At 39.5% G+C, this 13309-nt stretch overlaps 2 protein-coding genes across 2 annotated transcripts; both read right to left on the bottom strand.

Annotated features, from left to right (window-relative positions):
* Nucleotides 1-5592: 5592 nt before the first annotated feature.
* On the bottom strand, nucleotides 5593-6854 carry LOC119547789 (fibrinogen-like protein 1). Its single transcript, XM_037854803.1, has 2 exons — nucleotides 5796-6854; nucleotides 5593-5737 (listed from the first exon to the last, which is right to left on the bottom strand). The coding sequence occupies exons 1-2, from the start codon at nucleotides 6752-6754 to the stop codon at nucleotides 5599-5601; spliced, it is 1098 nt and encodes a 365-aa protein (XP_037710731.1). The 5' UTR covers nucleotides 6755-6854; the 3' UTR covers nucleotides 5593-5598.
* A 3305-nt stretch (nucleotides 6855-10159) lies between these two features.
* Nucleotides 10160-12021, bottom strand: LOC119547439 (E3 ubiquitin-protein ligase NRDP1). The gene is made up of 2 exons (XM_037854300.1): nucleotides 11448-12021; nucleotides 10160-10979 (listed from the first exon to the last, which is right to left on the bottom strand). The coding sequence occupies exons 1-2, from the start codon at nucleotides 11814-11816 to the stop codon at nucleotides 10350-10352; spliced, it is 999 nt and encodes a 332-aa protein (XP_037710228.1). The 5' UTR covers nucleotides 11817-12021; the 3' UTR covers nucleotides 10160-10349.
* Between the last annotated feature and the right edge of the window lie 1288 nt (nucleotides 12022-13309).

Below are 13309 nucleotides of genomic sequence, written 5' to 3'. Positions count from 1 at the left end.
AATAAAAATATTCTGCCTGGTCGTCAATCAAATTAATGAGTACTTAATAAATGCCATTACATTTTTATTACATTTCTACCGCAAGGCAAAGGAAATTTATGGTCAAGGTAGTGTGGCTAGTCCATGGATGGGTATAGGTACATAAATTTAATAAATAAATCGCTTAGCAGCTCTTAGACAGTTTGGGTGATATATTTGACAATTTCGCACATGTGGATCTAGACTAGCTGAATGTGTGGCCCAGGCTCTGATTTTTCGATTTATTTGTGAATTGTAATCATTCTATAACAAATCCATGACTTTCAAATTCTTGTTGCTAATAAACAATATATCATAGCTTTTCTGCTAAGTCTATTGATACATAATAATGATATCGGGATAGCCTCCAAAATAAGTTCGTATAAAATTGGGAAATCAAATAACTCAAATTATCTTTAACCATTTAAACTTTGCAAGGCCATTGTCTATTATTATACTTATTTATGAAACAGCCTTATTTATGTGAACTATATTCTTAAAAAGCATATCCCTTGCCCTCTGCAGTAGGCCTCTGTTCTGCCTTTTCCCAGAGGTAATCCTCTTCAACTACCTCCAAATCGGTCATACGGCGCTATTGCAACCTTTGCCAATCTCCGCTAATCAAAGCTACCCAATATTGCCTCCCACAGGGCCGAATCAATTCGTGCTGGTAACAGGTAAGAGCGTCCAGGGCAAGGAGAATCCCACCAAATAGCTTTTCCATGGCGATTTTCAGGGCTCCAGCCGACGAGTTATGGCCGCTATTTCCGTTTGGTTTTCACAACTTAACGCGCCGACTTCCCGCTTTGCCTTCGCACCTCCAGGATGTCCATGGTCCAAAGACTGGGCCAAATCGGTAAGCGCAGCTTCCAGCGGGTTTCAATTTTATCGCCGCCAATTTACTGCTGTGCTGTGTGCTTGCTTTTTTTTCGCGGCGTTTTTGTGTTGAACTGGCCCTTTCAAATTTTTTTAGCCTTGGCGAAGAAAGCCGTCGCTGTTGCATATTTTTCTTGCCACATTTTCCATTGTGCTGCCCCGGTGATTTACCTTTGGGTGATTAGTGTTGTGCTATCGGGCTATATATCCACTGTGCCGGCATCGATTTACAACAATCCGCCGATACAAATTCCATTCACTCATGGGGTAAGGAACTTACATACATAGCATTAAGGAGCTATCCTTCAACGACTCAAGCGGCAGGGTACAGAATTATATTCGCATGGCCTGGCTTAAGTTTTAGTTGCTACCATTGACAGCAATAATTATATTCAGAAGGTCTGTGTTAATAATATTAACAGATAATGTACTAATAGCATTCATTGGAAGGAATCTCCTGTTTTAGAGTTATATACCCGTTTGTTGTTATCTCCCTCGCTTGAGTAACGGGCAATTACAATTCAATGGCATAGACAATAAAATTTACAATTTGTTTTATTAAGATAGAAATATTATACATGTTGAGAATGATGCCAGCGCGATTTCTGGATTATTCGGATGTGAAATCGATGACAAATAAGAACGAATCTGAAGAGTCCGATGAACAGGATGTACCAATTGGAGACTAGAGACTGCTGCCCAGGATTCCATCGATACAGAAATCGAATTACTAAAAATAATTAATTTTACTTTGAATTAAATATAGTTTTTCTGTATTATCCACAAAATAAGATAGGGGCAGCGAGAAATACATCTCCGATTTTATTCAAAGATTTTCAATGCGACTTGGCCTCGTACCCGACAAAATTTCTGCATCGAGCCACGTCATAAATTGAATACTCCATGAGACTATTCTTCACCTACTGGACTGCATTACGACCTAGCCCGGTCACTATCCACCAGAGAAGATACGATCAGTTGCTTGGGGCGAGAGAAGCAGCTCCTGATTTTCCTGCATCAGGCAGTTGATCGTATCATCCCCGGTGGACGACGACAAAGCCGCTCAATTCCTTTGGTATAAATCTCGACAAGCAATGCCAAAACCCAGGTCTCTTCAGAAATCGAAAAAGCATCGATACTTAAAAGTCATCACATCATCATCTCTTGGGGAACTTGGCTTGATCCTTGGCAGAATTTTACTTCTTGAACTGTTATAGAAATCATACCGGAAGTTCTTGCTGTTCTCGAACTGTTACAGGGAATTCTTGTAACGAGAGGTACTTGCTGTTGACCCTCGATCCTCCGGACTGTAGTACGACCTAGCCCAGTCACTATCCACCAGAGAAGGTACGATCAGTTGCTTGGGGCGAGAGAAGCAGCTCCTGATTGTCCTGCATCAGGTAGTTGATCGTATCATCCCCGGTGGACGACGACAAAGCTGCTCAATTCCTATGGTATAAATCTCGACAAGCAATGCCAAAACCCAGGTCTCTTCAGAAATCGAAAAAGCATCGATACTTGGCAGCTCATAAGTCATCACATCATCATCTCTTGGGGAACTTGGCTTGATCCTTGGCAGAATTTTACTTCTTGAACTGTTATAAAAATCATACCGGAAGTTCTCGAACTGAGAACGAGAGGTACTTGCTTTTGACCCTCGATCCTCCGGACTGTAGTACGACCTAGCCCGGTCACTATGCACCAGAGAAGATACGATCAGTTTCTTGAGGCGAGAGAAGCAGCTCCTGATTGTCCAGCATCAGGCAGTTGATCGTATCATCCCCGGTGGACGACGACGAAGCTGCTCAACTCCGATGGTATAAATCTCGCCAAGTATTGTCAAAAGTGCAGGTCTCCAGAATTTGAAAAAGCATATTTGGTTGGCAGCTCATAAATTATCACGTCATAGTATCTTGGGGAACTTCGCCTAATCCTTGGCAGCATTTTACTTCTTGAACTGTTACAGAAATCTTACGGGAAGTTCCCACTGTTCTTGAATTTGTACAGAGAAATCTTACAACGGGAGGTTACTTGCTGTTCAACCCCGATCCTCCAGACTGTAGTACGACCTAGCCCGGTCACTATCCACCAGAGAAGATACGATCAGTTGCTTGGGGCCAGAGAAGCAGCTCCTGATTGTCCTGCATCAGGCAGTTGATAGTATCACCCCAGGTGGACGATGACGAAACTGCTCAACTCCTTTGTGCGCAAGGCCCAGACCTGGAAACAAATAGCCGAAACTCTCGGTGTGCCTAGTAAGCGAAATTCGGAGAACTAATCAATTGGCTGGTTGGAGCACGGACTGGAGACTGGAGACAGAAAGCAGAAAACCCGTAGCAAAAGCCAAAACCAGCCGAATTTCACTTACCAGGCACACCGAGAGTTTCGGCTATTTGTTTCCAGGTCTGGGCCTTGAGCACAAAGTACTTGTAATCGTGGTGCGACCTGTCGTATATCATTGGGCTTAGCTTCGATGAGATTGAGATCAAACTGCTGCTCGAGATTGGCATCCAGCTTGTCCATCTCGATGGCCGCCGTGAGGGTATGCACTGTTGTTGCCGTTACTATTAAACAATTTTATTAATACTTTTTCACTTTTTTTATCAAATAACATACGTCTCAGGAAAATTTTTAAGAAAACTTTGTATTCGATAACTTACTATTTTTTGGAGATTTTGCCCCTAGGAAATCCCAGAGTGAACTGAAAGTATAGCTCCTCTAAGTTTGTATCGAGAAAATGTTGACAGTCATGGACTGCTAGATTGCCTTTTTTTCTAATAATAGTTTTGTACGATGGGTGATACCCAGACGGAAAGCCCTCAAATATATTATAAAAAAAATTAAATATTGAAGTCTTGTAAGTGCTCTTGAATTTATATTTAAATTACGCAACCAAGTTAACGACATGTAATAATGCCCATACGATACTTTGAAAATTTGACACTGCTGTTGCTGCCGTTTCTTTTTATGAATAGCTTTAACTGGAGAGAGAAAAGTTTGAAGTGGCTTGGTGATTTTGAATTAATGTTATTGGGGCTGAAAACCATTTCTTACGTCCGTATCTACCAAGGACATTGGCAGTGTAAAATGTGAATGTAAGATGTAATTTATTTTTTAAAATCCGATTTCCAGCGATCCCAGAAACAACAATTATATCTGGCACTCGTAGAGTAAAAGGGTATACTGGATTCTGCGTAAGGTATGTAACAGGTAGAATGAAGCGTTTCCGACCTTTTAAAATGAATATTGTTCTTGGTCAGGATCACTAGCCGAGTCGATAGAGCCATATCCATCTGTCCGTCCGTCCGTATGAACGCTGAGATCTCGGAAACTATAAAAGCCAGAAAGTTGGTATTGGGCATGCATTTTCTTTAGGTTCTGAGACAGCGCTAGTTTATTTCAGCACGGTGCCACGCCCACTTTAACACCCACAAACCCTCAAACGCCCACGCTAAAACCTGTCTTAGCATTTTTGTAACAGTGTATATGCAATTTTGTTTTGATAATCAATATCTATCTTCATACCAAAAAATGTCCAAATCGGACTATTCATTAAAAGTAATAAGCAAGTAAAGGAATCGACGCTAGACGGCGCTGTTGCGGGGATATTTCCATCTCTGAGCCGAGTATCGGGTATCTGATAACCGGGGCTGTCGACTATAACGTTCTCTCTTGTTTTGAAATTTGTTTACTCCGCCATCAATACCGCATGTTAATAACAAAATAACAAGTGCGCGAACATTACTAAAAAGTCGAACCTGCTTATGACAAAGGCTTTGTTAAAACGAGGAAGAATAAGGTGCGACGACAATTTAGACGTTGTCATTTATATAAATTGAAGGGATGAAGGTATGGCGCCTTCTATTGTTCACGACTCTCGATGTTTCAAAACAAGTCATTACAGTGGAATAACAGTTAGCTTTACATACCAATAGGTTTTATTGAATTAAAAGGAACTAATTGGCTTGAAGACAGAATACAAAATATGAAAGAAATGGTTTATTTAAAATGAAAATAAGCATTTGGAATTTTTTAAAGTATTTAAACTTATTATTAAGTCGTTTAAGAATTAAGTAATTCGACAAAATAATTGAAATTAAATATTTTTGATTTATTTTTACAACTTTTTAAAACCATTACTCGTAGAGTAAGCGGGTGTATACAAATCCTCGGTACATATGTAACACCATAAAGTATATATATAACTTACGTGCCACCCCCACTCTAACGTCCACAAACGCACATAACGCTAAAACCCGTCTAGCTGCCACATTTTTCAATGTTTTGTAAAAAATTTAATGAGATTTCTTTCGTATTATCAATACCCATTTATATGCCAAATATGATTGAAATTGGACCATTCCTTAAAATCGTTATAGCCAAACAATAATAAATAATCAGCGGATTTAATAAGGGCGAGAGGGATGGCTACTGTCACAGAAGCTGGGTGAAAATTAACTTGTTGATTAAAAAGGAAACGTAGCTAATTTATATAATAAAAAGTAACTGTAATCAAGTTGCTATTCTAAATAATGCGGAGATTTGGGGTGTGCTGTGCAGAGGTTTTGCATTTTATTAAGAACAAAGGATGTTAGTTAGAACAGGATTGAGTTAGGATTGAGTTCTTTAAAAATGCGCTGTTAAATTATTTTTATTAGCAACACTAGATAAATATGTTTTTAAGGACATTTAATTAGTTAATCCTTAGGACTTTGGCCTTATCAACATCTCAACTTGGGTTAGCGACACATTATAATCATAATTACTCCAAGAACCCCAAGTAATAGGTAGGCTCTTAATTGTTCCTCTACGTCCATTTGCAATATATTTTCCATTAAGGGTACTGTAATTGGAAGTTCTTATAATAATACAGTAAGATTAGATTTATTTTGATGACATACCTTGTAGCACACTTGTTGTACCAATAACCACCGCTTTCATGTTGAGCGCAGTTTTCCTTCCAATTGTCATTATCTCGGTCAAATGTGGTGAATTTAATTTTCTCATGATGTGATAGGGAGTCTCCAGCTGTACCAGAATATTTTCCTAAAGCTTTCAAAACGTATGCTTCATTTTCGCTGCCAATTCTGAAATTGTCATAGTGAGCATAGCCAGTTCGACCTTCAACATCTTGCATTCTAATCAAAAGCTCCTGTGGTCTTGCCTCAGTCATTATGTGTAACTTTTCTAGCCCAATGAAAAATTCACGCTCTACGCGGCCAAATCCTTTCTTATAATCGTTCCAATTTCGATTGAAGTTCTCGGATCCATCCTGACGTCTTTGAATGATCATATAGCCACTTGCTTCGCAGGGAACTTTGAAAATATTTACATCACGTATTTTTATGTAGCTAAAGCCATCTGAACCAGTGGGGCAACTGTCCAATTGACTGCACTGGTTGGTTATATCAGTGAGCTTTTGGGAATCCGATTTAATTTTATTGTTTAGGTTACGGATTTCCAAATCCTTACTCGAAATTTGATTACTTTGGTCCTCAACTTGCGAGCTTTTGGTGTTTATTTCCGTTTCTTTCATTCGAATCTGTTCTCTTAGATCTACAATGTCACCATTTTGGTTCAGTAATAGCTCTGTATTGATTTTATTTTGACCTTCAGCAAGTGCCAACTGACTCTCCAAATTCTTAACAATTTCAGTCATGTTATTTTCTTTGCTATTAAGCAACTCCTTTTGTTCCTCAATTTGCTCCTCTTTCAAATTAATGAGATCATCCTTGATTCTAATCTTTTCACTGTTTTCCTTGATTTCTTTATTTTTTTCATTTATTTGTTCTTCGTTGACTGTAATTTGACCTTCGGCTAGTGATAACTGACTCTCTAAGTATTTAATATTTTCCGTCATATTATTCACTTTAAGATCTAGTGTATTTAACAGATCGTGTTGGTCTTTAATTTGTTTGTCTTTTAATAAAATTATATCCTCTTTGATTATTAATTTTTCTTTATTTTCCTCAATTTCTGTATTTTTTTCATTTATTTGATTTTTATCGAAAACTAGTTGACCTTCAGCCATAGCTAACTGATATTGCAAGTTCCTTATAGTGTCCGTCATGTTACTTATAATGTAACTTTTGTTATTTAATGTATTGTGTTGGTCCCTAATTTGTTCTTCTTTTAATTCAATGAGGTCATCTTTGATTTTAGACTCTTCGTAGTTTTTCTTAAGTGCTTCATTTATTTCGCTTATGCGCTCTTCGTTTATTATTTTTTTATTCTCAGCAATTTTTAACTGACTCTCTAAGTTTTGAATAATTTCCGTCATATTATTTACTTTATTATCGACGTTTTCAAGCATACCCTTTTGTTTCTCAATTTGTTTTTCCTTTAATATAATAAGATCTTCTTTGATTTTAATATTTTCAATCTGTTTCTCAATTTTTCTAGTTATTACTTGTATTATTTCTTGTTTGATTTCGATTTGTAGATCAGCAATTGCCAATTCATTCTCTAATTTTTCTACAGTTTCAGCCACAAAATGTGACTTGGCTTTCCATTCTTCACTCGTTTGGGCTGTTAGTTTAAGGCTTACAATGCGATCGAGAAGAGGCTTGAGTATCGACAAACAATATCCTTCACACTGCGATTTAAAAAGCGGATTGGCAGATATCGGCGATAAGGTATCAATTGGATCTGCCTCCGCGAAACGTTGCTTATTTAAAAGCAAAATTGAAAGAAAAATAACTAAAAACCGCGGACTCATTATGTTTAACAAACAGGAGCTGTAACTGCTAAATCTGAACTGAATGTAAACGAGAACTTTATTCTGTATTTATAGGCAGAGCATTGACATTGCAATGCTTTTCTGCCCTGGGTGCATATCACCATTTATATATATTTCTTGAAAAGTATGATCAAGAACGATTTTCAAGCGAAAGCTCCAAGAGTAAATGCGTACAAGCATACCATTCTATAGAAGCAACTTATATAATTCCTGATAATAATTATCAAGAATATTTGTTTTCACGCGAAAATTACATGCACGCTTATGCCATTTCATTAATATAAACAACGATTAAGTAAATATAATAATCAAATAAACAAATATCCTGACATCAACATTCAAACTAATAAACCAAAATTAATAAATTGAATAACAAAACTTTGGACTAAGAACATAGATTCTAAAGTTTTTTGCGTAGCGCACGTTTATTTTACCAAACACATTGTGATTTTATGACTAACTAACTAACTTTAACAGGCTTTGATCTGTAGTACCGCTACCGTCCGCTAGGTGCCGTGGCTTGTGCGCTAATAGAAGTGCCTTTGAATTTAATTTTATTCGAAATTTGTATTTTTTTTTATTCGTTTTTTTTATTTGCTTACAGAAATTTAGACTTAATTTTAGTCATACAAATAACCGTTAATGTTCTATTTAATGATTGCTTAGATATATTTTGATACAAGCGAAATAATTAAGTACTGAAAGAATAAAATGTTCTGTAACAATTAAAATAATCAACTTTTTCTCCCCTCTTGGAAGTTAGACGATTTTAATAGCAACAATTAGGGACCACTGTAGCACACAGTCAAGTGCAACACACGCATAAATTGAACCTAGTTGAGCTTCGAGTTTTGCCAACTGCCAGTGTGTGTTGGCGGGGGTGTTGGTGTGTGGGTGAGTTGTTGTGTCAGGGGGCGAGCGTGCATATGGACCATTATCGATACCGAAGGACATTATCGGCACACATGCACCAGCAGACAAAAGGCGGGAAGTTCTGTGGAGGACGAGGGCTTGGGCATGGGCATGGGCATGCATAAAACATGTTTTGGTCGGTTGGCTGCAAATTGAATCAATAATATCCAATCATGGGTTAACAATGCGAATTGATTTCTAGCAGCCATGCAGGAGCCGGAGTCCCCCAGCCCATCCGCATCCTCGTCCTCATCGCCATCATCGCCTCTGCAATCCCAAGCCCACTCTGGCAGGAGCCTCCAGGAAGAGCGACGCCTGCACATATGCAAACATGACGGCAGCAAACACAAGATAAGGCCACAACAGCAGCTTTCTCTGAGCCTTCGGCTTTCTTCCCCAAACGAAGGAGGACCCATGTAAATATTAATTAAGTTTTGGCTTTTGTTGCATTAGGCTTCGGTTTTTGCATCAGACCCAACAGCCTGCAGTTAAAGGCTCCCAGGTGCCGGTATCTATCATTCTATTAGCTTCAGTATTAGGTGGTTAGTTAGTTGCTCCTTTGTACTGTCGTCTTGGCTTAATCAAGTTAGCCGTACATGCCCTTTGTGTTTGCCAGGCCATTTAATTAGTTCAAAGAGTCGTGTTTGATTTGACACTAATTCGGTGTGTACTTCGTTCAAAGGACAATATTTGCTCTAGCTGAAAGGGCCAGAAATATACTCCTCGCAGTCCATTAATTTTCATTCGATCTGAGATCTCGTTTTCAATTGCCAGCTAAAATCGTAATAGCCCCGAATATTTATCTCAGTTGGGAAATTAAATTTTGTACAATTTGTGAAACTTTTCCAAATGGTGTCGCCAACTGCCGCGAACCGAGCTCAGCCAAACTTTTACCATTTCCATTATAAGTTTTACTGATGCACTCACCACAAACCAGAAGCCCACCCACCCAAAAGGAGCAACCTCAATCCCAGCTTATGCGTTTATTTAATTTCGCTTGAACATTACGCATACGCCAGGGTGTTCACTGAGCTCCTATAATTGCCGTGTAATTGCCGAGAAGACTAACTGTCAGCTCCAACGACAACTTTAAGCTCTGAATGACTCACCGCTTAGAAGTCGACAATGGATTAGTAGAAAATGCTTCATTTTTTCTGTAATTTACAACTTTTTTAAAGGATGTGTGTTTAAAACGAATAATTATTTTTGGTTAAGTTAAACCAGAGACAACTCTTATCTAATTCACGTCTTAAAATACCATTTTATATATTTGTATGCTACTACAAGTTTATATTTCATTTTTAGCTATTTAACATTCTTTGGCTTATAAACACACTTAAGTTCTAATTTAAGCTTAAGAATTTTAAAATCCTTTTTAGATCCTTTTAGATCTGCTTATTCTGTAACATTAACCAAATAGACAACTGAACTGCGTATATATCAGTGCTAGAATTGTCTGGCTAAATAAATTCAGCTGAGCATTGTAATCAAATAGTCGACCCTGATTGCCACCGAAATCTATTAACATTTAAAGTACTATAGATTTAGTTTTAAGGATCTCCTTGATACCTTATTTGGAATTTTGTTTGGAATTAAAATTCATCTGTTCTCTTCCTTATTTTATTTTTCCCTTGAATACCGTTGGACATACGATGAACTCGTGTTGATCGTGTAATTTTAGACAATAAAAGCAACATGGCTACGTTTCCAAAACAAAGACGTGGAAAACGGCCAGTCGGCGATGATCGATAGTTAAATTACCAAAATGAATTTTGTCGAAAGATGCAGGTGTGATCTCTCTGGCCTAGGCAAACTCGATGTCCGGCAGCGGCTCCTGCAGCATCTCGTCCACGCCGTCGACGAAGATCATGACCAGGCCGAGGCTGGGACGCAGGTTCTCCGGCATGTGGGTATTGTCGCCGGACAGGACAACCACACAGGGCTTGCCGGTGACCAGGCCGGGCACCAGACGGGTCACATACTGGCTCATGCGATGCTGGTTCTCCCGGCGCGAGTCCAGGGTCATCAGACCCTCGGGCCAGCGATCCTCGTGGCAGCGGTCCACCATCTGGTTGACCATGTGCATCGGACAGCCGCAGGAGCGCAGGACGTCGCGCACCATCAGGTGCATGGGCGTGTCCGGCGTGGAGATCAGGCTGCCCCAGGTGTGGACAGTGGCCAGCGGCAGACCATTGCCCCACTGCATCAACGAGAAGCGGTCCAGTCCCTCGCCAATGTTGCGCAACACGGGATTGGTCGATCGCAGGGCTGCGATGTAGTACTGGAACAGCTCCAGCTCCCGGCGCTGGCTCAGGTTGCGGATCTCCTGGGCGGCCTGCTTCTCCTTCAGATCGGAAATCTCCTTCTCCTGCTTCTCTACCAGCTCACGCAGCTCGAAGACACAGTTGTGGCGCGCCATTTCGTCCTTGGGCACCTTATTAGGTTTATTAATTTAGTTTTTTTATTTGCTTAGTAAGATTCGATGTGGATAAGGGGACTCAGCCACAAATTCTCAAAAAAATCGAATGGTTAATTCTTAGGAATTTACATCAAGAAATAACGTGATTGTCAGCCTTACATTTAGGCTTTTCCTTGAAGAATTAAAGAGAAATTTAAAACTTGGTCAGAGTAGCCAAATAAAAGGTTCACCTTGTACCGCGAATTCTTCAGATTCATATAATAGATGTTTGTCCTTTATGGTCACGCGAGTTCTTAAGGAATCGCTGTCTATTAAGGATATTTAGCTCGCTTTTGTAGGGACTGATTTCCTAACACACATTATTTCTTCATGAAAATATCTAAGAAATCGCTTTCCACTCAGGATAATTGCTTTGACAACTTAGGGGGCTGGCACTGTCTTCTAGAGTATTACCAAATTCCCCAGAACATCATACCGCCTTACCTTCATTCCGCATCCCCTGTTGCACAACACGACCATCTTGGGATTGTGTTGGCAGGTGGCCACATGGTTGCGGAACTCCTCGAGCGCCAGCATCTGGTCACATCCGTTCGGCGAGAAGGAGCACTTGATCTTCAGCCTGCCGAGCATGTTGCGCATGAGCCGCGAAACGGGCACCAGGTTAGAGGTCAGCAGGATGGAGCGGTCCACCGGGCAAATCTGCTTCTGCTGCATCCACTTGTCGATGCAGGCGCGACAGTAGGCGTGTTCGCATCCCGACGACTGAACCGGCTCCTCCAGGACGTCCGTGCAGATCGGGCAGATTAGCTCCTCGTCCACGTGACCCACAATGCTGCTTACATCGAAGCCCATGATGGAAGGTTTGATTTCGGTTCCGAGGTTAATGTCGCTGGCGATTATGAATCAGAAGTGGAGATTTTGTCTACTTTCCTCGCTTTCCAATGAGTTTGCTATATACTAAGATACCTTCCGAAATACTCGATTTTTATAATTTTCAAATCAAAATGTTCTATTTATTTTTGGGCGAGTAGTGTCAAGGGTGACATCTGGTTGACATATGGGCCACACTTATTTTCATTTTCCAGAGTATTCTCTTTTAGGGCTACGTAATTTAGCATGTAATTAAAATTACTAATAGTTTTTGAATTAATTTTCCTTGATAAAAATATGTACCATCAAATCGTAACATTTATTAAAATAAAATAATATTTTTTATGTCAGCTTTGTTAAATTTCAGTACTGTTCATTCAATGTAAAAATAATAACATTATATGTATTAATATGAACCATAAAATATTTTTGATACCAATTTTGGTGTAATATTGTTGTACTCTGCTTTCTGTTTAATCAAAAAAATATGGCTCATCGCTCATCTGTTATGCAAACAGCTTTCATTGAGCCTTCTGTCATTTAGGACACTTCAATTTCAATTCAAGCGCAACTGAAACCAACTAAACAACAAACATAAAACAGAAAGCCGGGAACCCTTTTGGAGGGCGGGATGGTGATGGTGATGGTGCCGAGAAAACGTTTTCTTGAGGCACTTGCATATAGTGCGGTCGTAAAACCCTTTGCATATTTATAGTCCCAACTGCTACGGAAGTTATGCAAATTGGAAAACTTATGGTACGACAGAACAAACCGGAATGAAGCCGGCCGACCAACCTTCGGCGCCCACCTCCTAGCCCGCTTGGTCAAAACGAAGCCAAGAGCCGAATTTTATTTATAAAGTGAAATTTTAACAAATTAACAGCAAATGCTGGGACATGGGCAAACAAATAAACTTTCCATCTTCAGCTCGACAATGGCTGAATTTCGAACAAACACTCTTCAGACGGCAGCACACAGGCATGATTGTGACAACATATTGCCATGTCAAAATATTTACACTATATCAACTGCTCTATGCAAACGCTGGATGCAAAACCCAAATACGTTCGTATAGAGAGGACAATGTGTGACTGGAAATTCGGTTTTAAATTTCATTTGGCTGCGCCATCCGCTTGGATATTAAATTTCATGTTTTTCCTTGGAGTGGCATTTGCTTTTGTCTGGCTTTTTGCATTCTGTGTGACAACTTTACAGCATCGAATGCTCTTCGTTGGCTTGCAATTTTGGTTTACTATGCATTGCGAGGGGCCAAAGCCAAATGCATCTAGTTGCTTATCTCCAAATGCAACTGTCAGTTCTAAGTTCTCTAAATTCACGTTTAAGCATACAGTTTTCCATAATTTCCCTTTCGACTTTTTCATTTACCTTGGCAACTGAAGGACCATGATAATATATCAAATAAATCACCTTTGAACTGTGTTTATTCCATCTTTCTCTCCATCTGGTGTTAAAAA

This window comes from Drosophila subpulchrella, chromosome 2L (assembly GCF_014743375.2).
Source record: "Drosophila subpulchrella strain 33 F10 #4 breed RU33 chromosome 2L, RU_Dsub_v1.1 Primary Assembly, whole genome shotgun sequence".
Taxonomy (NCBI): Eukaryota; Metazoa; Arthropoda; class Insecta; order Diptera; family Drosophilidae; genus Drosophila; species Drosophila subpulchrella.
This window is presented reverse-complemented; position numbering and strand designations above follow the sequence as displayed.

Coding starts and splice junctions, on each gene's coding strand:
- LOC119547789 (XM_037854803.1), bottom strand. CDS start 6,754: ATGACGGAAAATATTAAATACTTAGAGAGTCAGTTATCACTAGCCGAA. Junction 5,738..5,795: donor TACAACAAGTGTGCTACAAG/GTATGTCATCAA, acceptor TTCCAATTACAG/TACCCTTAATGGAAAATATA.
- LOC119547439 (XM_037854300.1), bottom strand. CDS start 11,816: ATGGGCTTCGATGTAAGCAGCATTGTGGGTCACGTGGACGAGGAGCTA. Junction 10,980..11,447: donor ACAGGGGATGCGGAATGAAG/GTAAGGCGGTAT, acceptor AAACCTAATAAG/GTGCCCAAGGACGAAATGGC.